The sequence below is a fragment of the Zootermopsis nevadensis genome, unplaced genomic scaffold, assembly GCF_977971745.1.
Source record: "Zootermopsis nevadensis isolate Lab colony 2312 unplaced genomic scaffold, Znev_1.0 Znev_ptg000024l, whole genome shotgun sequence".
Classification (NCBI taxonomy): Eukaryota; Metazoa; Arthropoda; class Insecta; order Blattodea; family Termopsidae; genus Zootermopsis; species Zootermopsis nevadensis.
This window is the reverse complement of record NW_028259156.1, coordinates 16135609-16161049: the sequence shown is the minus strand read 5'-3', so window position 1 is coordinate 16161049 and position 25441 is coordinate 16135609. Positions and strand designations below refer to the sequence as shown.

Here is a 25441-nt window from a genome sequence, read left to right as displayed (position 1 = left end):
TTGAAATTGCTACTAATTTAATTACTAATACAAACTGGTTTACATATTTTTTCAATAATTTTCTTTAACAATCCCACTGATTTATTTTTATTAATTGTTCATTTAAAATAAAAACTTCTAAAAATTGTCTACAGAATGATAAAATATTACAGAAATGTATGGATGCCACACAAAACACATTGGCAGGCCATGGGTTTTGAATCCTCTACATTAAAAAACTTGTATGTTTTAAAATGTTTCAGGGTCTCAGATTGGAGTGAACTTTTTGGGTATGGAATCAATTGGCTCAGGATAGGGTCCAATGTCAGACTGTTGTGAGCATGGTGATGGATCTTTTGTTTCAATAAAAGGCATAGAATTTCTTTACTAGCTGAGTGACTGTCAGGTTCTTAACAATTAGTCTGCTCGGTTTGAGTTTGAATATATACTTGAAGTTAATATTGTATATTTCATTGTTCCATGGATATTCCTTTATTTATTTTCAGTGCTGTGCTGTTGACATGTTTGATAATCAGTACTGTGCAGGTTCGCTGAATAGCAACACACCAGACTTGTATTTAGTGGATACCCTAAAGACAGATAAAGCCGTAAAGAGTATCATACCAATTCTGATCTGCATTCAGGATCAAGTAATGAAAATGCACAAAATTTGCTTGCCTTCATTTGAAAGCTTATATATATATATATATTTATATACATAATATTTGAAATCTGCAATACATGTAATAGTACAAATTAACAGTTAACATTGATCAAGATCACTATTTAATTCAACTTCTGTTAAACTGTAAACAAAGACAACAACAAAATAGAGTAAGGAAACAATGAGTTGCTGTTATTGTTTCAGGAAGTTAGGGGTCTCTGTATTTGGCCATGCTTGCTCTACGTTTATGTGCTATTATAACAATTCCTATTTTCGAAAGATTCGTCTTCGTAGTCAACAATACAGTATTGAGGAGCGCTATTTATTAGGGTATAAGCATTTATATTAAAAACCTTCCTTAAGGAATCATTGAAAGTTTTGAACACTATGTATGGTGACATTCAAAAACAGGTAAAAATATTAACACCAGTTTCTAAGAAATCAATCTAGGGAACAACACCTTGGAACTGTGTCACTGTTGCAGTAGCCATATGTATGTCCTGGTTTGAAATTTTCAAAGTAAAGGTAAAGGTAGGAAGACAAAAATGAAGATTTATGTAGTAACAATACAAGATTCATATAAAAAATCACAGTTCCTGTACTTGTCATAAAAATGTAAATTGTTAAAACTGATGAATCTTATAATTGCAGTTACGTCCTTTTAAAGGATTAACCAGATGAAAAAATGTCACTTCCCTACAAAAATATTTTTGTGATAAACTATGACTGATGCAGGCTTAATCATTAGAATATATAAACATACACAAATTCTCCAAGTCTACTTCAAATGCTGGAAAAATACATCGTATCATGCAGTCACTTGCTTCAGAAAGTTATGTTTTGTAATTTTGTGTGGCAGAAGAATGTTGATATTTTATTACTTTCTGAATTATGTCATACTTTAAAAAAGATACAGGAAATAGTATGTGGAATAAAATACTATTAATGATAGATAACCGTAAAGCATAATGAAATCTGCAGATAAAGTAAAGCATGACAACAGTTGCAAGGATTTTACCCTTGAATGTTATACCTGGAGTGTTTGTAGTCAAAGCCTGCTACATGATAGATTAAAGATGCATTGTTACAGGCACAAAAGCCTGAGATGTGCTAAATGAAATGCAGACTGATTGTTTATACTGTCCTTATTCTTAATAACTGTAGTATTAGAGTTACGTATAATTGTGAGACTTCACAGTATTGGATAGATCTTGGAATGGAGGGTCGTATATAATTTTTAACCCCTTTATATCCTCATAGGACTTAGAAGTCCCACCAATTTTATGATCATATATTTTGAAATTGGTAAGAAACAGAACAGTGTGGCTTCAAGTTCTAACATCAATAAATACTGTTATAAAGAAATAATTATTATTATGAATATTATTATTGTATAATTATCTTAATCATATTCATTAATATGAACCTTAACATTATCACTAAGTTAAGTGAAGTAATTTTCTCCAAAGTAAAATTCAAGGACCAAATGTCATTATTTGTATTCAGGAGAACCGCAGTTTGCCAGAGAGGTTTTCTGTGGTCTTTGTTAGGTTCTACAAGAGATGCCAGGGTACTATATTAAAGTGGACAATTCTGCTTCCTTTTGCAGTCCTCCAAACTCTTGATTCTTAACCAATCCATCATACCACATGTGACTGCATAACTCCAAGAGTTGATACGACATTGCGTAGCAGTTTCTTAAACAGGTAATAAAATTCAGGACATAAAGGGCTAGTGTGATAGTTCATAGTAATTTTAAATTCTACAGAAAATTTCAAAACATTTTGCCAGAGAACGAAGCTGTCAGTATCACAGTTATGAGCAAAGAAGTTCATTGAACTTTAGGGCAGCCTGTATATACACTTGTGTTGAATACTTGCTTGATCATAAACATCAAAGAGACATTTGTTGACGATTAAAACAAATGCCTGATTTTCTTTCATGTAGCAGGATTTGATACAATTTGAAAAGTGTTCAAAAAGTTGATGTCCCTTCTTCAATGTAATGCTGCGTTCCAGGGGGAGCTTTGTACGTGGGGTAGTTCGGGGTGAGAGCGTTCTGGGCAAAGAAGGCAGAATAGTCTTTCTTGACTTTCTTTGGACGGAAGGCAGGTCCTTTGGCCAATGCTTTCCTGGCCTCGTTCTCAGCCTCTGCTTGCAGCTTGTAAGCTGATGGTGGCCACTTCTGATCCCCCCTCATGTTTTGTCCAACTCCTTTTGTTGCCGCGGGTTGGGACGTGAACACGGGCGGAGGTTCCTGGCTCACTGGTGCAGCAGCTCGTAGGACGACTGTCGTGGGAGGTGTCTCGTACTGCGGTTGGTACACCTGTTGTTGGGGAGGTGGGTAGAACTGATTCTGTTCCTGTTGTTGCTGTAGTTGTGATGCTGGTACTTGGTCAAATGAATTCTCCCAAGTATTTTGCTGCTGAGACACAGGACCCTGTAAGCATTTATCACTAGAATCCAGGTGTTTCTTTTCAAGACTAAACGTGCATAAATCACTTTCCTTTCCTTTGGAACAAGTGTAAAGTCTAGATTGCAGCCTTCTGGCTGTGCCAACATTCAGTTTTGTAGTGGCTACCAACGTTATAGAGTAACACTGTTTTCCAGCTTCCAATTGTACCCTGAGGATGGAGGCAATGTTTTCCGGGGAATTGTTGGTAGTCACCCACAAACCATATTCTGAACACTCATTACAGTGAAAACCTCAAATCACATACATAATGAAGTTATTTTTTAAGGAATGCACTTAAACAACACTGCAAAGTTGTCGTTCTGTCCGATAATCTGATGTCACACAGTTGAAGTACACGCAATAAATTTCACGTCAGTAAAAGTTTGATGCGGTGGGTAGGATATGTTATCTTATTAGAAATCTCTAAATGTAGAATGAACGGATGGTGCAGCGAGAATTTGGGGATGCCCAGAAAAATTGGTTAAGCCATATAGTTAAGAGACCACAGTTAAGGGAGAGTCTACTGTAGTTTTTCCAAGTTACCCCAAATTAATTTACCCTACGTATAATAAAGATGTTAATTTATTCATAACTTGGGTTGGATACTACTAGTAAGGTTATGTTATGCAGTCCCCCAATTAACCGAGCACTTATTACCTTTTTGTAAACTGCTTGTTCTGCTACAATGTTCTCAGAGTTTTCTGAGGGAGGTGGCCAGGCAACTCGTTTCAGACCTGAAATGGTAAGACATCCACAGTTACTGTTTGCCTGCCCCACCGATTAAATATTTTAGTAACTCAGCGTGTTTCTTCAAAAAAACAAAAGAAATAATGACTGCGCGTGAGTTTTTTTACAAAACTATTGTTCACTTCATGTATCCATACATTTAATGGCTCATGGAAGAATATTTATGAATATTGATTTGTCTTAATATGTGTGTGTAGAAGGAATTCAGTGTTTATTGTATAATTTACAGAAGTTAATAGACTTTCTTTCTGATTCTTACTCTTGAATTCCGAAGAATATTAAGGGTTTGTGAAGATATAAAAAAAAGTGAAATTGTGTTAACATTATCTGTAATTTTCAGGAGTGCATTAAGTTATTAATTTATGTATACAGTGACGCTGTGTTCATTGTCAGCCATTGCAGTGCACAGTTATATTAACCCCCCCCCCTCCCCCCCCCCCGACATTTACTGTGCTAGCTGCTCATCACTTTACAAAATATATTATGTGCAGGTACAGATGTGTCAAATTCTGAGTACCATTATGCTTTTTTTTCTGAGGATTTGTTACGGTGACATTATGGTTTAGCATTAAAATGTACCTTGTACTAGCCAGTGATTTGAAGGAGATTACATTATTATATCAGAAATAAATAACTCCGATGCAGACCTTATCTTATACAGTAACGTAGTACTAATATTGTTGGTGATAAACAAATGAACAGCAAAGCAGAGACAAATGTTCTTCCGTAAAAAAAATTAGTGCAAATAAATTAATACATTACTACCAACAAGCGTTCCAAAGTCTTGCAGCCATATTCGACCAATGGGAAGATTCCCAAGAACTATTCTGGAATATTTTGCTTGCCACAACCATTACTTTTATCCAAACGGATTGGCCATTAGTACAGTTCGGATGACAAAACTTAAACTGGCCAGCTGGCCGTAATGAAAAACTGTGACTGGACCAATCAGCACATTTGCTTTTTCATTCAGTTCACTCGACGTAAGAATATTAATTAAGTAGATGAATGGACTGTTGGACAGGTGAGTAATAAGAGACCTGAAACGTTGCCAGAGACCCTTCATAACTAATTTCCCATTTTAACTACATTATAACGTAAACAACGGAGAAAACATAGCCCAAATAATCTAAATGTAAGCTGTCTTGTTTACTTAAAAGAGAAAAAAAGAATTATTTTTGCCAAACAGTGAGTCCTCTCTCTTTTCTATTCGGAATTATGACTAACTCATTTAATTAGTTTTTATATTAAACATGAAATCATAATGTTATGTTCACTAACTTTTAAGTGACAGAAATCTATTAAATAAAGAAGACATTTTCTCCCATCTCAGTGTTTTACTGTGTGAATACTTGCAGTCGAAAAGGCCAGCTGTCAACGAAATTTGATATTAAAATTGACATCAGTTTTGTATTAACCGAGCCCGTGTTTTGGCTAATGAAGGATTTCACATAAGTCCATATAGGCAAACATCAAACTAAATTATAGTTGCTAACATTCATTAAATTGCACAATAGAACCTATGTGATTTCAACGGCTGCACGTAAACTTTGCATCATAAATTTCGTCGAAAATGCAATATTTAGAAAGGAAAATTACTTATTCCCTATCAAATCTAAAACTTCTTGACGATGGTGAAGAGTCATTTGAATAAAAATTTCCTTGGATATTATCCATCGTCTAGTAAAATATAAAATATAAAACGTAAAACGACGTTTCGGAGATGGGACTCTATCTCCGTCTTCAGGTTCCTACTTATTCCCTGTGGCATCTTCAGTAAGGGAAGTTTCTTTAACAAACGTTGGCATCATTCAAATTTTGTGTATCAGACCTAGTTACGACCACTTAAACACTGCATGTGTGCTTACCCTTGATGTTTCTATTCCGCGTTGGGCAGATATAGCACCAACCATTTCTCTGCTACAACTAGCCGTTTCCGTAAGTTAGTTTGAAGTTAGCTCTGTGTTAATATTTATCGACTTTCTGATATGTTAATCGTAAGAATCGATATAGTCGCTTCATGTTCGAGATGTCTTGGATTCAGTTTTAATAAACCAAGAATCAGTCATAATTCAGATCTGTTCTTCAACCACGATTTCCCCTGGTAAACAAGTTGTTATGAAAGAAGAGACTTGTTATACATTTGCCTTTCAGGTACCAGCAGTCTACATTCACTTCCTCCTGCCTACTAAGGAACGAACGAACCAGCTAACTAACCAAACTGTCCTCGACAGCTATCGCCTTCATCCCATCAGGCAGTCATAATAGGTATAATGGAGTTGTACTATGACAGACGATCTATAAGCTACGAGGCAGGATTCGAGGCTGTGCTTCGGTCGTCAGACAGGCACACTCACGCGGAAGAACGTCGCCCACCAGTTCAGTGAAGCGAGGTAATTATTGACACGTGTTAAGTAATTATGTCCCAACAGAAAACTTGGCTTCTGCGGCGATGAAAAATAACTACGACATCCTCAAAGTATCTGAGCAGAGTTGCAATGTTGACATGTGACCGCCTTCCTGGCCTGGCAAAATAACAAACACTGTTTCTGTAACAGGGGCACTGTCTGCATGTAACAACTCTATAAGGACAGCGTGAATTTTGATAAAATTTAATACTCGGGAGTTTTGTTAATTGTCCTTACAGATTCCAATTTTAGTTGGAATCGGACAACAATAACGGGCACATTATATGAGTATGCATGCATGCGTTGCTGCTCGCGTGACGGGGGAATCCCTCCCATGCATTTTGCATGGGGAATCTCCATCCAGGGAATTCTCCTGTCATTCACAAGAACCAAAGGTCAAATTCTGGCGAACGCGACAGAATTTTTATCCTTTGTGTGCATTTCCTAGCTTGTTAATATTATTACATGTGAGGACAACGAGAAGTGGATTTACATTGCGTTACAAATTTAAGAATACGACAGATAATATTAAGTGTCTTCGAAAACACACGATTTGACGAACTCATAAGTCGACTACTTAACTGTAGCTCATAAATCATCCTTCCTAACACAGGTGAGACCTCCAACCGGGTGAGTTCAGGTGCTGCCAACAGTCGGCAGGCTGATTACACAGGCTTCTCAAATTAGAGAACAGAATGCCTGGACAATGAGACATACACACAACATAAGCTCACGGACTAGCTTGTTGGTCCACCGCTGTTGCAACATACCGAACAATTTTATCACAAAACAATCTTTTCCTGGTGCCCATTATTATGCGTTCTCACGTAACGAGTTCATGTTATGTCTGTCCGCATATTTAAATTCGAGAACCCCTGGACGGATTTTGATTAAATTTGGAATTGTCGCTATGATATTGGACGTTAACACAACTCGAAACTTTTAATTTCGCTCAATCGGTAATACCAATAGGAGAAAAAAAGTAATTTTCGTTGGGCTGGTAGCGTCTCTGAAACTACGTATGATAACAGATATAAAATTACGCGAGTTTGTTAAAATATTTTTTTTAATGTGAAACAATAAATGGCGGCTCCATTAAATCGGTTTTTGGCTTTCGGTTTAATGGGGCAAGTAATTAACCATTAGAGCATTCAGAATGAAATGTTGTAAAGAACGCATTCATAAATTACATCTTCAAAATGCGTATTTGTTACTTGTATTGTTATGAAAGGTAAAAGAGTAAAATTCCTCCTTATAATACCTCCACACATTTTTAATCTCGTTCTAGACGACTAGACGGAGGTGAGTGGTCGGCCACCTTTTTGTTCCGGGTACCCACTGGATGGGAAGCTGAGTGAACCCCAAAATCGGTCGTGGTGACGAAGGGAATAATCGTGGTCCCGCCGATGAGGTGAAACTGTATTTAGGACGGGGAACCATTTATAATTTTAGTCAGAAGTGGTCGTTTGCACGATTGAGAAAGAGATCGTGCAATCTCGATGTGGCATGTTCGCTGCACAGGAATGCTACGTTAATCAATGGAGCAGTCTTGCCCTGCTGTGTCTTGTGAATCTGTATCCTGTCTCGTCTCTGCATTCCGCGATACCAATTTCTACTTTCTAGACTGACGCCAGTGAAATGCGATTAATGTACGGAGCCAAGGGTGTGTTGCTTTTTTTTTTAAAACTTCCGAAGGCCGATAGGAGAGAAATAAGTTGGTGATTCACATATTCAAGTGGGTGTAATGTACAGCTAATTCTACTTCTAACCCTTCAGTTTTCCGTTTTCATTGGCGTTTGAGTTGTTTTAGATACACTAGGTACACTAGCTGTACCTTTAGAAAAAATAAAATAAAAGTACTGAACTATTCGAAATATTAGCTGCTCGTGACACCTTCACCGATCAATAGAGTTTTTACTTTTCCTGTCATAAAACGGCGAACTTATATTTAATACAGAAAGCGGTTCAACAGTTTTGTTAACGAATTGGCATGGATATATACTTCCTGTCTGAAGTACAAACCAGTCTTTATTTTTCCAAAATGCTTTCTTTCTTATTCTATATACTTCATTGGGCTGGCATTTATGTGGTGTACCTGATAGATACAAGTTAGCTGTGACCATAAAGCAGGGCAAAGTTACATTACAGAGTAACAAATTATTTTTGTTTTTGTATGTCGTCATATATTGCCCACATTGAAAATACCCGAAAATAAAAGTTATATGTTAGTTTTTAATGTGTCAGTTTAGTGTTAGTGTGACGTTTTCGCATTACGCCATGGAGGCGTGCAGGGATTTGACCTTGAAAGTAAGATAGTGTAGTTGCGTCATATTGTGATTTATTAAATTAAAATTAAATTATTTGGTTATTCCGTCAAATCACAATGTATTTAAAATAAGATAATTAAAATATCATTCTGTGTTCCATATCGAATATTAATACAATTGTAAATCGATTATTCGATATGGAACACAGAATGATATTTTAATTATTTTAATTATCTTATTTTAAATACATTGTGATTTGACGGAATGACCAAATAATTTAATTTTAACTTGAAAGTAAATAAAATAGGTTAATACATGACAACCCGAAAGTCATCATGTTGAAATCGCTGCGATAACTTAAAATCTTGTAATACGTATAGGTTAAGGGTCATCATAACGCTCCGGACGTTTAACGTTGGATCTAAGGCTTTGTTTTCCGTAGATCTGGTACGAAATGCTTGTCCCTTCCAAGAATCCATCCCTGACTGTGTAGCCCCTAGTCAGTTTACTGATTAATCTGCTTTGCCTGCCTGGCTCATAAAATAAATTTATAGCTCACTAAAGAATTTAACGGGTTTAAAACGCCTCGCGAAAGCTTCAAAGTGTGTATAAAATCTGATTGATGGATTTTCAGAATGTCAAAAATAATTTAAGGTTAGGAACTCGGTTATAACGTCCTGTCAGACAGCCCTTCATAGTAGGTCCAGGTAGAAATTTTTGTGCACTAAAGTTCTGTAGGAGAAACTTTCAAAATAGCTTAACACAACAACATACGTCCCAAATATATCTCGACTGCTGGCAAGTGTTTCGGTCTTGAATATTCATCAATCAACAGCTATGAAACTGAGAAGCCAGTGGTCCTGCATTCTGTACACATTCTTTTTCTTTTTCCTTTCTTTTTTCTTTTTCTGTAGCTCGCATGATTGAAATCGTGTTAACGTTGCACTCATATATAATTTAACTAAACGTAGTCTGTGTTTCATCTTCCATTATTTACACTTCTGTTATGTTCGATAGTGCCCATTGTATGAGGTGAATTTAATACAGATGACGTTACGGGGATTCGATGTAATCCCGTGTTCAGATTACTGTCATTGTAATTAATTTACTGATGGTGCGGTGATTAATATACGGGCTTCATATTCCAACGGGCTTGATTCGGACCCCAGCCATTAACATCGAACACAAAAGAACAATAAAGTTTCCTTTAGCATAATAATCAGTCACATTAAAGAAAAGAGACAATTCCTGAAACATTCTATACATTAAATATATTTCAGAAAATAGGTATTATACAATATAATTCGCTTGTCTCATGTGTTAGGCAATTATTAGTGTTTTTGCCTTTTGGGGTAACTTACAGTCACTTTCTCGGATAACGTCAGTCCCATTTTTGCGAACAATTAAAAGTAATTGTCGTCTAAATGTGATGATAGAAACGTTACCTACGTTCAACCTTTCAGCACAGTAAACTTTACTGTAAAATATCTTGGGTTTTAGTCAATTTATAAAAATTGTTAATCTCCTTAGGTAGGCCTAAATATCTCATGCCACGGCTTATGAAAGGATAGGTTTGCAAAAATTGGATTGTTTTCTTTTTACATTTTTAAATAAACTTACACAGAAAGACGTTCGTATTAGAAAAGTATTAAAATATGTGACCACAAACTAAACGCGCTATATCATTATAATGTTAGTCTCAAATACAATATTAATCGTTACTACAGAAAAAAATGCAGACCTTTATAATTTCTATTCCAAAATTCCTCTCGCTTATATAAATTTTAGAATTGCTAAGGTTCGGGAATGTGCCGCGGTTGTACAGAATATGAAGTTAATATAGTATAAACTTGGTACAAGAACAAGAATATGTAAATTTAACTGTGTGATCAGTCTAAAGGTCCATCTAGCAGTTGCATTCATGATTCCATTTTTCCTAATAGCAATGTATCAGAGCGTTAAGAAATGCCATACCGTGTTGATTTATTTTAAATTTGCCAAGTAATGTTACGTTGACCCCGATTTAATTTCATCGAATGTTATAATTAGAAAGAATTTTTAACGTGCAGGTCTCTCTGGACCCTGAGTTATAATAAAATAATTCTTTATGCTCTGTCATAATTATACAAAGTATTTGAGATTATAAATGCGACCACAAAAATTACGACTATCCGAGTCGTTCAAAGCAATTGCTTCCGTACTGGGTATTGAAACTGTTTGAAAATCCAGTGTTACAAGGACAGGCTAGAAAGCAACCGATAAGAAACAATGAAGAAGTTAAGCAAATCTGCTTAAGAAATTCTTACGAATGAAACCCGACTTATACCAGAAAATCGTTTTTTATCACCCCGAATTACGAAGTATTTCGAAAGTTATGTCTTGTAATTATAAGAAGACGCGATTATATTTGGATTACCTTCTCGTTCTTTGCTTTCACCGATGATTTGTCTACCTACGAAACAATACTTAATAAGATGACGGATAACTGCTACCCGCTACTGAAGGAAAAGAATTCACTTGATGATTTCAGTTGGTAGGTGATTCAGAATATCTCCGACTTTCGCGGCAGTCCACTGCTAATATGGATTCTATATCTGGGTCATGGCACACCCTGTATTTACTTACAGCGTAATCGATAGAGCACCTTCACTTGCAAACAGGATGGTTATATTCACTGACTAAACGAAATGGGTGTTACCTTCGGTGCGCGTTGTGTTCGTGAGTTAAAATATGTTAGCAGTTATTTTGATTATGCTTATTTAAGAAGTCAATGATTTATCGTATTTTTGCATTTGCCTCAAAGTATATTAGAAATAAAAGCGTGTAGCGAACATTTAATGAAGCAGTTACTTAGTAAAGACGCCTTACCCGAAGGTTGTAGGAAAGAGGACCGCAGGTCGTCTAGTATGTTCTCCTGCACACCAAGGAACTAAAATGCTAAACCAGATATAATAATGGGAACTAGGCCAAAATGTCTCAGCCTACATGGCGGCAGGGGGTAGAGGAGAGTTGTACCGTAACACAGTTCGCACGTAAGTATTCTGCAAATCACAGTATTTTGGGTTTGGTGGAGAGATGTTTACAAACAACGCATGCGCGGGTCTGTTTGTGTGTTGTTTCGAAGGTGGTGGAAGGAGAAAGTGGGGACAGATATCTGTATTAGTTTTTTCCCTTCTTTTACCTGGCAAAGTGCTGAAATAAAAAGTCGAGAAGGAACAATGTCGATATTTGATGTCGTTGCTAATGCCATGGATGCGGTGGCCAACATCCTTTGGTGGCCACTCGAATTGATGAAGGCTTCCTCTAGTGTTCGTCCCTGATATGTCTTCTTTTTTAGTACCGTTTTAAGAGAAATATATTAGTAAAGAATAGAAAGAAGGAAATACAAAGTCAAATAAAAAGATAGAAAAAACAGAAGTATTAGTAGTTAGCAACAACAGTCCTCAGCGAGTTGATCTACCAGATTTCTTCGGCTCCAGATGCGTCAGTTGATGCAGAAACCACGTGATGACGTAAGCATGAATGTGCAGGAATAGCAACTTCAAATCAAATGGCTTACTCTTTAGGATATTTGTTTAGTGTAAATGTCTCGAAACCATTTCGTGCGCGTTTGAATTTTTGAGTTCGTTTTGAAAGACTTGGAAACGATAAAATTTCAGCGACAAAATCTCTGGCATAGACACGAAATATTAAGCCAGCGTCTGTTATACTTAACATTGAATTAGTGTCAATCCTAAATGTAATCCACCCGTAGTTGTTGTTCATGAACTAACTACACCCACGATGCAGTTCCCTCTAGTGAAACAGAAGTCACGCAAATTTTACAAGCTGAAAGCAACCCGACGACGAGATACAAAGTTTCCATACGATTTTACGTGTTACCTTCTGGTCTGTGAAACCTCATAATGGTAGACGTTTCCGACGTTTCGGAGGAATATTTTGTATTCAGGTATAAGTTATGGGAAAGTATCAGAACTAAATACCCCATTACTACAAGGCGTCAGATTCCACGACGAAACGCTGGAAATTTTAAGCAAAACACTTCTTAATTCTACAATCTGATTTGGCGTTAATCGCCATTTTCCTGTATTGATAATAAAAGAAACAAAAGAAACCGGTAATGATCTGCGTAAACAGCTTCATTCGCGTTTGCAAGAAACGTCCAGGAGATTTCACATGTGCAACGGTCGGAAAATAAATATGAGGAAAAGGAGGGACGGAGATGAGGTGAGAATGAGGGATTAAGATACGAAATAAATCATTCCCCGTTAAATTTAAACGGGTTTTATCACTTTTCTCGAAAAAAAATTTGAAACTTTACATCCTGCTGACAATAATTCCACGGAAGAAAATAAAGCAAATTCCACTGTTGTTGCACACTTATTTCTGTTTATGTTGGACGATTTATATAAGACTACAAATATTTGGCTTTCAGAAATCTTGATGCACTCAACTGAGTCATTAGGAGACGTGGAAACAAGATGGATGATTCGTCCGATGGACAAACCGGTCATTTACATAAGACGTATGTACTCATTTAATATTCCCGGATTAATATAAATTAAGCTAACTCAAAATGGAGGTTCCTACAACTTGTGTCTTCTTCTTTTATTGGTTTTGAAGAATGGCATGTATGAGCGATTTATTTCACCAAAAACTTTGGAATCACTGTTAAGAGTTGATGAAGAAACTGTTGTAACCATTTCAGCGAATACGTATATAAGCCTAAAATGTTATTTCTCATCACTTCCGTACACATTCGTTTCGTATTGGAATTATCTCAAGTCCCAGAGAATAGCTTACGTATTTACAAAAATTCTTACGTATTATATTATTAATGAAACTTTCATTACGGAAATTAAATTTCCGATCCGGCATGTCAGTCAAATTATGACATTACATTATGACGTTACAGCATAAAATAATGTAAAAACATTCTTCATATTTATCACCTGCATTGTTTTTACCACTGCAAGTATATTTAATTTAGATAAGAAAATAATTATTACTATCGGTACCAGCACATTTCGAGTATGTAAGTGCATTTGATCTTGGTTATATTCTACGCAGAAGAGATGCTTTCCAGTGCATCGTCCAACAGAACCGCTCTGCAAATCCTCGCACTGAATTAGAAGCTTCCCGCTCTAAGCGACCCAGGAGCACACAAAATGCAAGTGTGTTATCCCTCTGGCCTGTCTACAGTCACTACTCACTGCCCGAACCTTCCCTGGGATCTTGAAACAACCACGTGGGTTAATGCTGTATCGTCATACTGACCCCCCACCACGGACTACATAATTGCTACAAAGACCACTACTCCGGCCCCTCGACTGACCCTGTCTATTGTGAGCCCTGGTTCCACACAGAGAATCTAATTGGTTCGACTGGACTACTTGTGCATTAGAGAGAATCGGAGATAAGACACTAAAATACTTTTCCTGCTGGGATTGAGAGTATGTGAAGTGGTAATTATGTAAATTTGTACTAGGAAATACGCGGTTCGAAACTCGTGTGTTCCACGTGCTATTCTGGCCTATGTTTTACGTGGTTGTATAGCCTGACAGAGCAAATGGCATGATAGAATCTTAAAACAGGCCACGGCCAAATTAATCAGCGACGTAGTCCGGGCTGCAAGCATTCACGGACTAAGGTGTCAGCTTATGCATGGTCTATGATGCTATACATCTTCTCTGGACCTCTGTTCTTATTTAGATCCTCCACTGAAGAATCTACCCTCGCCTACGTCACACTAATAATACTACGACGCATAAAATAGGTTTCTGAAACTTATCTCTGAAGAGACAGGTAGCAGAATCCTTCGCCATTAACTTCTCCGAATTCAAGTCTATTTCTCTCTCTGCTTTATATCATGAAATAGGTTATAATCATTCCCTTGGAAATTTACATTAATTCATAATTCAACTCTCCTGAAGGGGTGATTAACTAGAGGCAGAATATTAAATTAAACGTTAAGTAATTTTTTAATAAAACATCCGTCATCTTCCTTCTTCTTAAGCTCCCTCATGGAAATGACCGGTCCATTTCACGGACGTCAACTCGCTGAGCCTACCTGGTAGTTTGGAGTAAATTCTTACCACGCAAAAATAAACTACAGAACATACCTTTGCCTCCTCGTTGCCTCTCTTCCTCCTCCAACATCTTGAGAACAGCAGAATTTGCCAAGTTTGGAGCTGCAAGTTGATGGAAGTCAATTCTGCAGGAGATGAAACCCACAAAAACATATTAAAAAGGTAACCAAGGTCGCGTATAGTAACTTTCACATTCACAGGGTCTAACACACCATTCCGCCAGCGGTCTCTGTACTTGATACTCTACCTTCAATTATCTTGAATTATCCTTCTCGATCTAGGTCACTGCACTTTCAAACCGTTGAACCACTAAAGAAGTTCGGACAGTGATCCTGTGTGCGATGTGTAAGGAATACAGTGCATTAACTCTTACTTAAATATTGTATAATGCAAGCCGCGGATTTGAGCAGCACACAGTGTCGTCTCTATGTACGCAGATGTAGAGAACTGTATTGCAAGTGGAGAGCTCGCTTGTTTTATTACGAACAAAAAACCGGCTCTTGCTAGAGACCTTGGAGGTGAATGAAAACTGTGTTCCGACGGTAATTGCAGAACTGCTTTTTTGTTCCCAAAATAAATGCATGAAATTATCTGCGCAAGGCATTTCCGTAACTGCACAAACACGGCGAAGCCCGCAACGCCAAACATTTCATTTCGTGTAGTCGAGGAGAGCCCCAACAGTTCGTGTAGAGATGTGACGGACCAGTTTCGAATCTTGGCCGGATTATAATCTATATTGACGGAAATTATTGTTAGCCTGCATTACCATCAGAAGGGCAGGGAGTGCATCCTTCAGAATCCTTATCTAATCACCTTATACGTGTATGATCATCGTCCCACTCTGCTAACCTTGTAACTTATGTAGTTGAGACAGCGTCGCATACTGACCAATGAACCGACCAAGCAATCAGTTATCTTCAGAGTAGATAGTGCGGTTCGTACTTGGAAGGTCCTTCGAGATGATCCTTTGACTTCTCTTTCCACTTATCGATATCAGTGGCGGCAAACTGTCTTTTAGGAAAAGTGTAGGTTTGCTATGAACTAACCGTGGGCCGGAGAATCCCATGACAGAAACTATGAAGTTCAAATTGTTAAATAGCTATCTGTTATTCGCATAGAGTGAATATGCTGTATAGACATAGTTTCAAATGAGACGATTAATTTCTCTGCCGCCATTTTGTGCGCTTGGCGACCATCAAAGACCTACGCCTACGTCTTAGGTTTCTACTGCGTAAGTTTAACTAAGCGGTACACCTTTTGACCTGTATTAGGAACGTCCCCTTTTGAAAATGTGTTAGGGCTCCAGCGATTCGGACCCCCTCTGCGTGGTTTTCCTCCTTTCCTGTGGTCCATTTATAGCAGTTGTCCCTTGAAAGAGTCTATGCCCACGTAAGCCTCCACCCACTAATATTTATTCAGTAGTTTCCATCAACGCTAAATAATCCTTGTAGCTGAATAAGCGTCTTTAAATAGGATTTGAATCAATAACGAGTCTGTGTAAAATCACACTTCAAAAGTAACGGTCATTTTATCGTAGCCTTCGTGAGTTCATGTTAGACGCCAGTAAGGATCATAAACTACCAATAACGCAGATAGAATTAAATGTATGTTCACATTCCGTCACCAGAATTCACAACAAAATCACAGTATTAAGATAGCACTGAGAAACATAAATTATTTTCTTATTTTTTACGTTAACTCGTATATGTGTCTGCTTTAGTGTCGAAATTTTCGATGAATTTGTTTTAAAAAGTCATGCGTAATTAGGTGTTGAATTTGTATAATAAATTTGCATTATAAAATATTTAAATATATATACATATCACTGTGTCAAACGTCACTTCAATAATGAAATCTGTCTAAACAGATATCACAATAATTTTAAAAAAATAATAAATAATTTTTATCACGTGTGTCATAAATATTAGACGACAAAAATTGGAAAGGCTAAGATAATTAAGTACGTGGACTTAAAGTGAATGTGTGAGATTAGCAAGTTTTGTGTTGGCATTGCCATATTTAAACCCATGAGACATCATGTTGTAATTTTAGATTTGAAACTCACCCAAACACACAAATTACTCATATATTTACCACAGGCTAAAACTTCGTTCTGCTGATAATATCCACTTGGCTTAGATCCTGAGGATGTTAAGTTGTGTTTGAGAGGTAATGGGGTTCGAATCCTCCGTACAGCAACCCAGACGACTATCGTTCGAGGCTCCGGCTATGTGACTGCGTCTCCTCTCGCGGTGATGGCTGAATCCGTGCGCTCCCGTCACCTTGGAGACGTGTCGAAACCCACCCCCTCCCCCCTCCGTTCGGTAAGTTGTCATCAGAACTGGAATATCCCATATACTGGCCCGCATATTTTGCTGCCCACTACGAATGACTTTAATTTCTCTCGTTACTGAACGCACAATAGAAATCCTGGTATCACGTGAGACTGTTATTCAGATATACATTTAATTCTTTCATGTGCGTTGTATGCCATGTCGCTCACCCCCATCGATTTAAAATCCATACCAAAATTTTAGTCGGAAAACCTGTAGAGGAGTGGCTTTAGAGGTTTAGGCGCAGATGGGAGGATAATATTAAATTGATCTTAATAAAGTAGCACGTGAGGATGTAGACAGAGCAATGGCGGGCTCTTGTGTACCTTCGGGTGCCATAAAAGACTAGAAATTCTTTACTGGCTTATTGAAAGGAGTTCTTCTCCATAAAATTGCTTAATAACTAAATGTCTTGAATTAAATTGATACAAACTGTTTTTAAAATAAGACAAATCAGTGCAGAGATAGCGGTAACTATGTTAAGTATCAAGATCACTTGATTCCTACACATAAATTCCGTTTTGGCCCTTGTTTATGAAAATATTTATGTATTTATTAACATTTATTTAACGATGCTGTCAATATCTCAGCGCGTACAAGCTGGAAGAAATAAACTTAAGTAGACCAGTTGATGCGCTGCTAATTAGACGACGTATGTAATAATTAAGCAAATTATATGCATCAGAGCGCAATTCCTTATGCTGAGATGCATGTAGCTGAGAGTAAGGCCATGGGAGCGGTGCACTCATGGCAAGAAGACACACTGCTTTGTTCTCACATTAAACTGCACTTTCTCTCTGTACTAGTTACTTTTAACAAATGACGGTCACTATGCGTCCTTTGCACGGTGTTTATGAAATATATGTGCTCGGCTGTTTAAATTCGAGAACTGCCGGACGAGTTTTGACGAAATTTGTTACGGACGTTATGTCATTAAGGACTGTTCTAAAATCGTATTTTTTAAATTCTTTTAAATACGTAATACCACCATGGCGGATACACGAACTTGTGAGGCGGAATGGACTTTAAGCTCAATTTAATATATGTTTCAAAAATTCTGCATTATGATTATCATGAAGGCGGTAGTTCACGTTGTGCTATACAAAACTCCTGGAATCTACGTGGTAAGGAAGGTACCCTCTATTTGCATTTGTTTATAACTTTCTGTCAAATGTTTGGCAGAAGTTCTTGCGATATGTAATCCAAAGTATGCGCTATAGGCTATTGATGATCTGAAAATAAACCTCATCTATCATCAATATTTACGGACCTGTGATCGCGTTGAAGGTGGTGGATTAAATTCCCACCTACTAACAAATATTCACTTTCGTCAACGGTGACGAACATTGTCGAATTATTTTACAGTTACATTTGAACACACGAAATAAATAGTTATTGCTAAAGATACGATTTTGAGGCTTTTGAAAACACATCGGCGAGATCCGGCCCGTGTACACGGTCGTTTCCATGCCTTCAAGATGTTTAACTACAGACAAGATGCTTTGAAATGAAAATGTGTATTTATCGTAAGTCAGTCAATAGTATTAGAATTTCGGTGCAATAGCCCACGCTTAACACCATTAGACACAATACTGAAGTGGTTTGAACCAGGACACACTGCAACTATCAGCTTCTTATGAAACGTGTTACTGGCCAGGTTGTTTGGCTCTGATGTTGTAGACTTGAATCTTGTTCGATTCCCAACCGGATTACAGGCTATTCTAATTGTTCGTGCTTTACCTCAGTTTATCTAGGAGAATATTGATAACAGAGCTCGCTTCCGATCTTCGAAGAGGACTCTCACAAAGACGTTTCCGAAATAAATTCTTCTATGAATTTGTTTCCTCATTGTAACTACCTTCTGAGAAGTGTTAATTTGGGTTATTAAGCTGTTTCGCGTTACTACTTTTTTTTTCTCTCTCTCTCTCTCTCTCCCCCCCCCCTTCCAGTGTTAATCCAGATATTTCTCTGAACATTTTGTTTTTAGTAACTATGTTTCAATTCTGTCGAAATAAGAGAAGTTGTTTCGCCAGTGATACGTATTAAATCAATATGCAATGCTAATAATATGTATTTTACTTTATATGTTCATAAATTTCCCACCATTCGGTTTTTATTTACTTGGTGAAGATGGTATCTCAATTTGTTCCGTATAGTAATTTAGTAAGAACACAAGTCAAGCAACAAAATATGAATTGCATTTCCTTAACAATGGTCAATTAGAGAGATTGATGTAAAAACAAATTATCACCAGTTCGAATAATGAGAGATCTTTTGTATCACAGCTGAGGTAGCATCGTGTCGCCGTGTTGATGCGGCAACTTCTCCGTCACGTCAATCAGGCGGGACAGTCTAAACGATCAATTAAGGCGTTTTCCTTTCTCGGAGGAATCGCAGTTTGCAGATTTTCTTAATTGCATTTACTCTGCAAAATTCGAACATACCTTCTGTAATATGTAATATTATTGTTATCTGATGCACTGCAGCAAGAACCTAGTTTACATAATTCACATCATAATCTTCTTCCCGCTATTCGTTCATCAGAATATTGGTACTCAAATAATTTAAACTTTCGTCACCTTTGCAGTAAGAAGCACGTGCTAGTATTGTTCCCGTCATATAATTCTTTATTGCAGTTTGCAGCGCTTGAAAATGTTGCTTTTTTTAGTCACCACTTGTTAATCGCCTGTACATAAACCATAAGCCGGAGTTGAATGACCGAGGTTCGAGGCAAGTGCGTGTTACAGATTTCTGACTCGCGTGTGGTACTGAGGTTTTAGATTTCTTGGAACTTTGTATTAATCATCTCTGCACGTCTTTACGGTACAGTCACCCTTTATCGCTGCATAACATAACACAGCTTAGTTCATAAAACAAGGTAAAATAATATAAAACTTCGGCATTAGAGGATGGGCCGCAAAGAATTTTGAAAGTTGTTGAACGTTTCGGTAAACATTTTAGATTCCATCTTCAGGGTGAATTTGTTGGTTGGACGTTTTAAGCCTTACATAGGCTAGGTATGTAGCAAGTGTCTGATTGGCGGAGGTAAAATAAGTTAAAGTTATGCTTAAGCAACATATCCTGAGGATATATTGACGCTTTTTGGAAAATCCCCAGCTGATCTTTGGGTAGGAGGCTGACTGGACACCGCAGGTGGCTTAAATGTGATGGCGAAGAAGTTCTTTTGTCCCTCATGGGAATAGAACCACGATCGTCACGATAGCCAGTCAGTTCACTAATTTAGCTATTCTAGCTAACACGTAAACCAAGAATCAGTATTTTATTCTGTTAATTCTTTAACTAATTTCGCATGATGTGTATAACCTACTTTTATTCGAAGCCTCTAAAGCACTGTACTGTATCCATCCGTCTAATTTCAGATGTACGAAGTTGCATGACACATGAAGGAATCCACTCCGGAGCTGACAGTTCTGTTCTAAATCTGTATTCATCTAGTTTCACCACCGAAACCGATGAATCACAGTCACCGTAGTTGATACACACATCATAATAAGTAGATGTTATTCATCGCGTTTAATTAGGTCTACATCTGAATGAAAATATCTCAGGGCTTCGACTGTTTTAAAGATTCAGGAGGTGTGGTTGACATCCTATCCGTAAACGTGGGGTTCTAGGGTCATTAACCAAACTCCGGCGTGTGTAAGAAACATGAGATTTGTGATGATCGTCTGTTTACTTTCCATGTTGTTTTAAATATATTTTCTTAAAAATAAATGTACGTTTCTCGGTCCACTAAACCTCCGACTCTTCGAGGAGTGACTCATCCGCATGCCAAGTCTCCTCTGACTCTGACGCACGGAGCGATGACGCTTGAGAGACGCCATCTGTCGTCGTCGGACGGAGCATCCTCGTACTTGACCCTCGTTACCTAGCACTTAACAACCGACAGGGTTAATGACATTCAACTGTAGTACTTTGTGTAATAAGTAAATAAAAGTGCGGACTATTAAATGTAATCCCGTCGGCACGATATCTGATACTACTACTTTAATTCATTGACAAATTTCGTCTCAATGCTTTAAACCCTACTGCTAACTATGTGTGCCACTTGCTAAGCAATCAGTAAAGCTGCACTTTTTATTTATGGAATTCGTATGATTCCCACCTTTCACATCGATTATTTTAATGGTGAAGTGATGTGTTTACTTTGCGGTATGGACTGGATTATTAAATATTATTTAGACGAGCTCCCTCTTTAATAGAGTAATCGTCGCATATTGAAGCATTACTTTTTCCAGGTTATTTAATTACGATGTTTGTACTTGATGAATTTTATGGCGTTAGAGGAATGGGAAGAACTTCTTGAAGGGTTGGTTTACGCTATGAGGATTTGGAACGAAGCTGTTGTATATTTTAACATGTCATCTCGCAGTTTCTTGGAGAGGCAAGGAAACGCAGGAACAATTTGAAAATTCCTTGTGGCATGATCAATATTCGAAGTAGGTACGTCCCGAATACAAGTATTAAAGCTACATTTGAATATTAATTTTGGGGATTTTAACGTGGTTATCAGTAGCCCAAACTTTTGAAATGTGGTTGACTTTTTATGTGATTCATTTGTTTTAGAGTTCTCTAAACTCTTGACTAATTCATTTAATTGTGAGTACACACATATACACATTCATCATAAGGTATAATGACATGGTGTAAGCGACGTTGTCTCAAAACCTAGTCACATTATATTTTTGTACTTACAAACTATGAGTATTTCAGATGGCTCAGACCTAGATAGGTTGCCAGTGGATTTATTGGTTCTAGTCCAATCCCTTAATTCGGTGGGTCAGAGTAGCTATTTGTCAGCGTTTATAGAAAAGGCGGCAGGTGATTCTGCACTATTTGTCATACCGTGAGGGACGCATGTACAAGGCTTGCATGTTCCGAGGTCTTCATCTTACGTCTATTGGCCGAATTTCTACACTGCATGCTGTTCACAGCGTTTTCGACACTTGGTAACACCGCACTCAGGCTATTTTTTTTAAATAACTAAGTTTTTGCCTTGTCTGTGCAAACTACGGCTCTTGGATAACTGGTATTCTAGTTTAAGAAAGAAAGCAAACCTTTTTCAAGGAAAAAACTGTCGTCTGAAATATTATTTTCTCATAATTTAAGCCTAAGTTGTGAAAACCTCTGAAGAAACCAGCTATTATGAGTATCAAAGACTGACGCTGATTGGTTCAACTCTCATCACGTGATACAATGCTTATTTATGCATGAATGTTATAAAATCTTCTCGGGCGATCACTTGCACGAATGTTGAATCAAAAACCGACGTTTTGGAAATAGAATTAGTTTCCGACATGGCAAATCGCCCGAGAGGTTTCTGTAAGTTAAAGTTTGTAATAGCTCGATTAGCACTCGCCCATCGTCTGGTTTGAATCGTGGCTTTGTTTAACTGACGAAATGAGGTCTGTTTCGTCTCTGACATAACGCCTTGACCGTGATACGCCTGTACTCAGTGAGTCATTTCAAGCGATCGATTACTCGCCAAAGTTTTAAAATACCAAACTATTTGTCGCTTCTGGATAATTACATTTGTGGTTCTCGCGGCAGTGAAGATGAGTGTGTTGATCTTCTGAACTGTAACACAGTGCGTAACTTTACATCACTGCGTTGTACCGAGCCACTACTTCATACAACGTTTGTTTGAGGTAACCTTAAGTTAGCGCCATTTTTCGGTCTCTAATTACGGTGGTTTATAAATCTTGGCTTTTGACTGTTGCGTTCATGTGTATTTAATCGAATCTCTCACTCTTCATTCGTACAGACTCCAAATTCTATCGCTTTACGAGTTATGTAACTAAATACCATGGAAGTCAGTCATTAATTCAAGGACACGGTGATCCTTTTGTTAACGGATGGCTGTGAACAATGGTCCCAATTGGTAGATTTTGTAACTGATGACAGCGGCCACCAGGTTGCCTATGTGTAGCATATGTGCGGATAGTTCTGCCAAACTGCCAAGTGTGTCTACACACACCACTCATTTGTTTGGTATTTCTATGTGTGCAACCCTTTGTTAGTCCACTAGTCCCTATCTGTCTTCCTGCACACACATATCACTGAGTCAACATAACTAAAATTAAGTTTACTTACTCAATCCGTATGTTACGGGAATAATTTGCAACTGCTAAATATATTCTAAGTAATGTTATTAAAATACTTTAAATACCTGTAATTGTCACTATAATTATTATCGTATTTAATAAAAACTGTTGTAGACGGAACAAAATACGTACATTACAAGATGTATTATTCCTACACCGGTATTAAGCTATTTATAAGAAATTATTTCTTAGAAAACCACACATTTTTCACTTTTTACCTTTAACATAAGTCGCATCCAATGCACCATTACAAGGCTACATTACAAATCAAAGGACACAGATATCTCCTACATAAATGTACGTTATCGATAGATGTATAATATTCGAGAGTGTTTTCGTTATGAGTCCGTTGCATAAGATGCGTAAAATGACGAACAAAAATCACATTCGCCCTCGCCTCTGCTCACTTGCTATTGTCCGAATTTGTCCGATGTCTGTTTACGAAATTCCGCTTTTGGGATGCAATCCCATAATCATTAGTCATTAAGCTAATTTAATTTTGGTTTGTATCGATCTAACACATTCCATAATGAATAATGTGTCTGAAGGGTTCATCGGGGTAAATGTAGCATAAAGCAAATTTCATTTTATTTTAAATATTTTTGTGTTGTTAAACAGAAAATAAATTCTACAATTATATGGGAAATTTACTTTGAATTTGTTGCTGCATCCATATTGTTTTCGTTCTGATGGGCCTACTCTCAAGAAGTTGCCATGTTGGCATTATTTACGATAGGAAATTGAAACCCGTAAAGTCGATATGGGCTCTTATTGAAACCAAATTTCATGAAAATCCGTCGAATGAATAAGAAGTTACTAAAGGTGTAAAAAACAGACTTGATCACACCTAAGACTTAATAAAAACAGACTGGACCTATTGACCGCAATTAATACTAAACCACTACTACAGGAATCACAGCCGCTGACGCTCAGACGACCTTGAAAGTCGAGGTCAGCAGTAAAATCTGAGGTGGGAGTTTGTACCCACTCTCGATAAATGATGCCTGAAACCTCGGCTAGTCCTGTGACGTAACACTGCACTCGTCGTCCTTCAACTCCTTATTGCGTTGAGGAGTAACTGAGTTTATTGCCTGTACTCTTAAAATCGTCATGCGCAAACTACCAGCTTCGTCGCTAACCGACGCTAGTCCAGGATTACTTAAGAATTGAGCAAATTTCTATTGCAGCTTTTCCAACCCCATAGATCAGAGTTCTTGACAACCTGACAGTCGTTCAAGTGGTCAAGGAATTCCCTGCATTTTACGGAACTAATCCGTCGCCATCGGTCCCTGTACTGAAACGGCTGAGTACCGAGTCAGAGCAGAGACCGTTTGGCTACACGCTACGTTTTCACAGCTAAGAATTATTAGCCCCTGCCCCACGCCATTCCTTGCCGGCTGTCTGCAACTGCTTATTCAATATTTCTCAACTACTCGCCAAATTTGGAGGCCACAGCCTCCATCTGTAACCTGAGAACGCTCCATGACGTAACAATGGACCACATTAATATCTTCATTAAGTCCAGCTTAAGAAATAACAAAAAAATCAGAAGATGTCCCGTCTTCTGGGTTGTAGCATCATGTAGTCTGGTACAAGTTTACCAATGTTTCAGAGGCCCTTGCTGCCTCCATCGTCAGGGCGATATGTACTTATCGCCCTGATGATGGCCATCTTCGTACTCACCGACGCGGTAACCTCAAGCCCTACTTTTCACATTTATTATCGTGCTTATGTAACAAAGGGCTTCACTTATAACGTCCTGCTTTCAACTTTCAATAGCTGTGCGCTTTGATCTCGTAGCAATATAATGAGGTTCATATCATTAGCAGTAAAACAGCTATTATTTCCATGGACAACATTGACCAACTGATGTTTGTTTGAAATGCAGACGTAGAAAGTTTTTTTAAAGATATTATTTATATCAACTTGTGCTTCAAACCGTTAAAACTAGCTTCAGGATCTCAGTCATGAATAAAACCGTGGACTCGAAAGATGGCTGTTGAGTGGAATTACAGCGTCTCTGTGCTTGTTTTGCATTATATTTCAGTGACTCATCAATGCACTAGCTTCATTCCACCTTCCTGCTGCACACTGGTTTTTGTGTTCTGACTCTGCTCTATGTTTAGAACTTGAAATATAGGCCCCTGTGTGTTTTTGTAACTTTGAGTTGACTTTTTGTAGCATGTTAAGTATGAGGTCACACGCTGCGGTTACTTAGTTGCTGTAACTGGACCCCTGGTTTTTGTAGTAACAATATTATTTAAATTTAATACAAGTTTAATTTCTAAATCTGTTCAAACAATGAATTAGATGGTTTATAAATACAATGCAATAAATACAATGATTTGTGTTCAGTGGACTATTTTCAGAAAAAT

At 37.6% G+C, this 25441-nt stretch overlaps 1 protein-coding gene across 3 annotated transcripts in view; it reads right to left on the bottom strand.

Moving 5' to 3' along the window:
* Positions 1-648: 648 nt before the first annotated feature.
* LOC110838033 (uncharacterized) overlaps positions 649-25441 on the bottom strand; it is a 34068-nt gene continuing 9275 nt past the window's right edge. Inside the window, exons 3-6 of one of the 3 annotated variants that reach the window (XM_022080799.2) lie at positions 14642-14733; positions 11701-11847; positions 3755-3831; positions 649-3082 (exon numbers count right to left, since the gene is read on the bottom strand). In XM_022080799.2, the coding sequence (XP_021936491.1) occupies positions 2618-3082; positions 3755-3831; positions 11701-11847; positions 14642-14733 (781 nt within the window). In that variant the 3' untranslated portion in view covers positions 649-2617. The remainder of the gene's footprint in view (positions 3083-3754; positions 3832-11700; positions 11848-14641; positions 14734-25441) is intronic. The other 2 variants (XM_022080800.2, XM_022080801.2) reach the window with 2 other exon arrangements.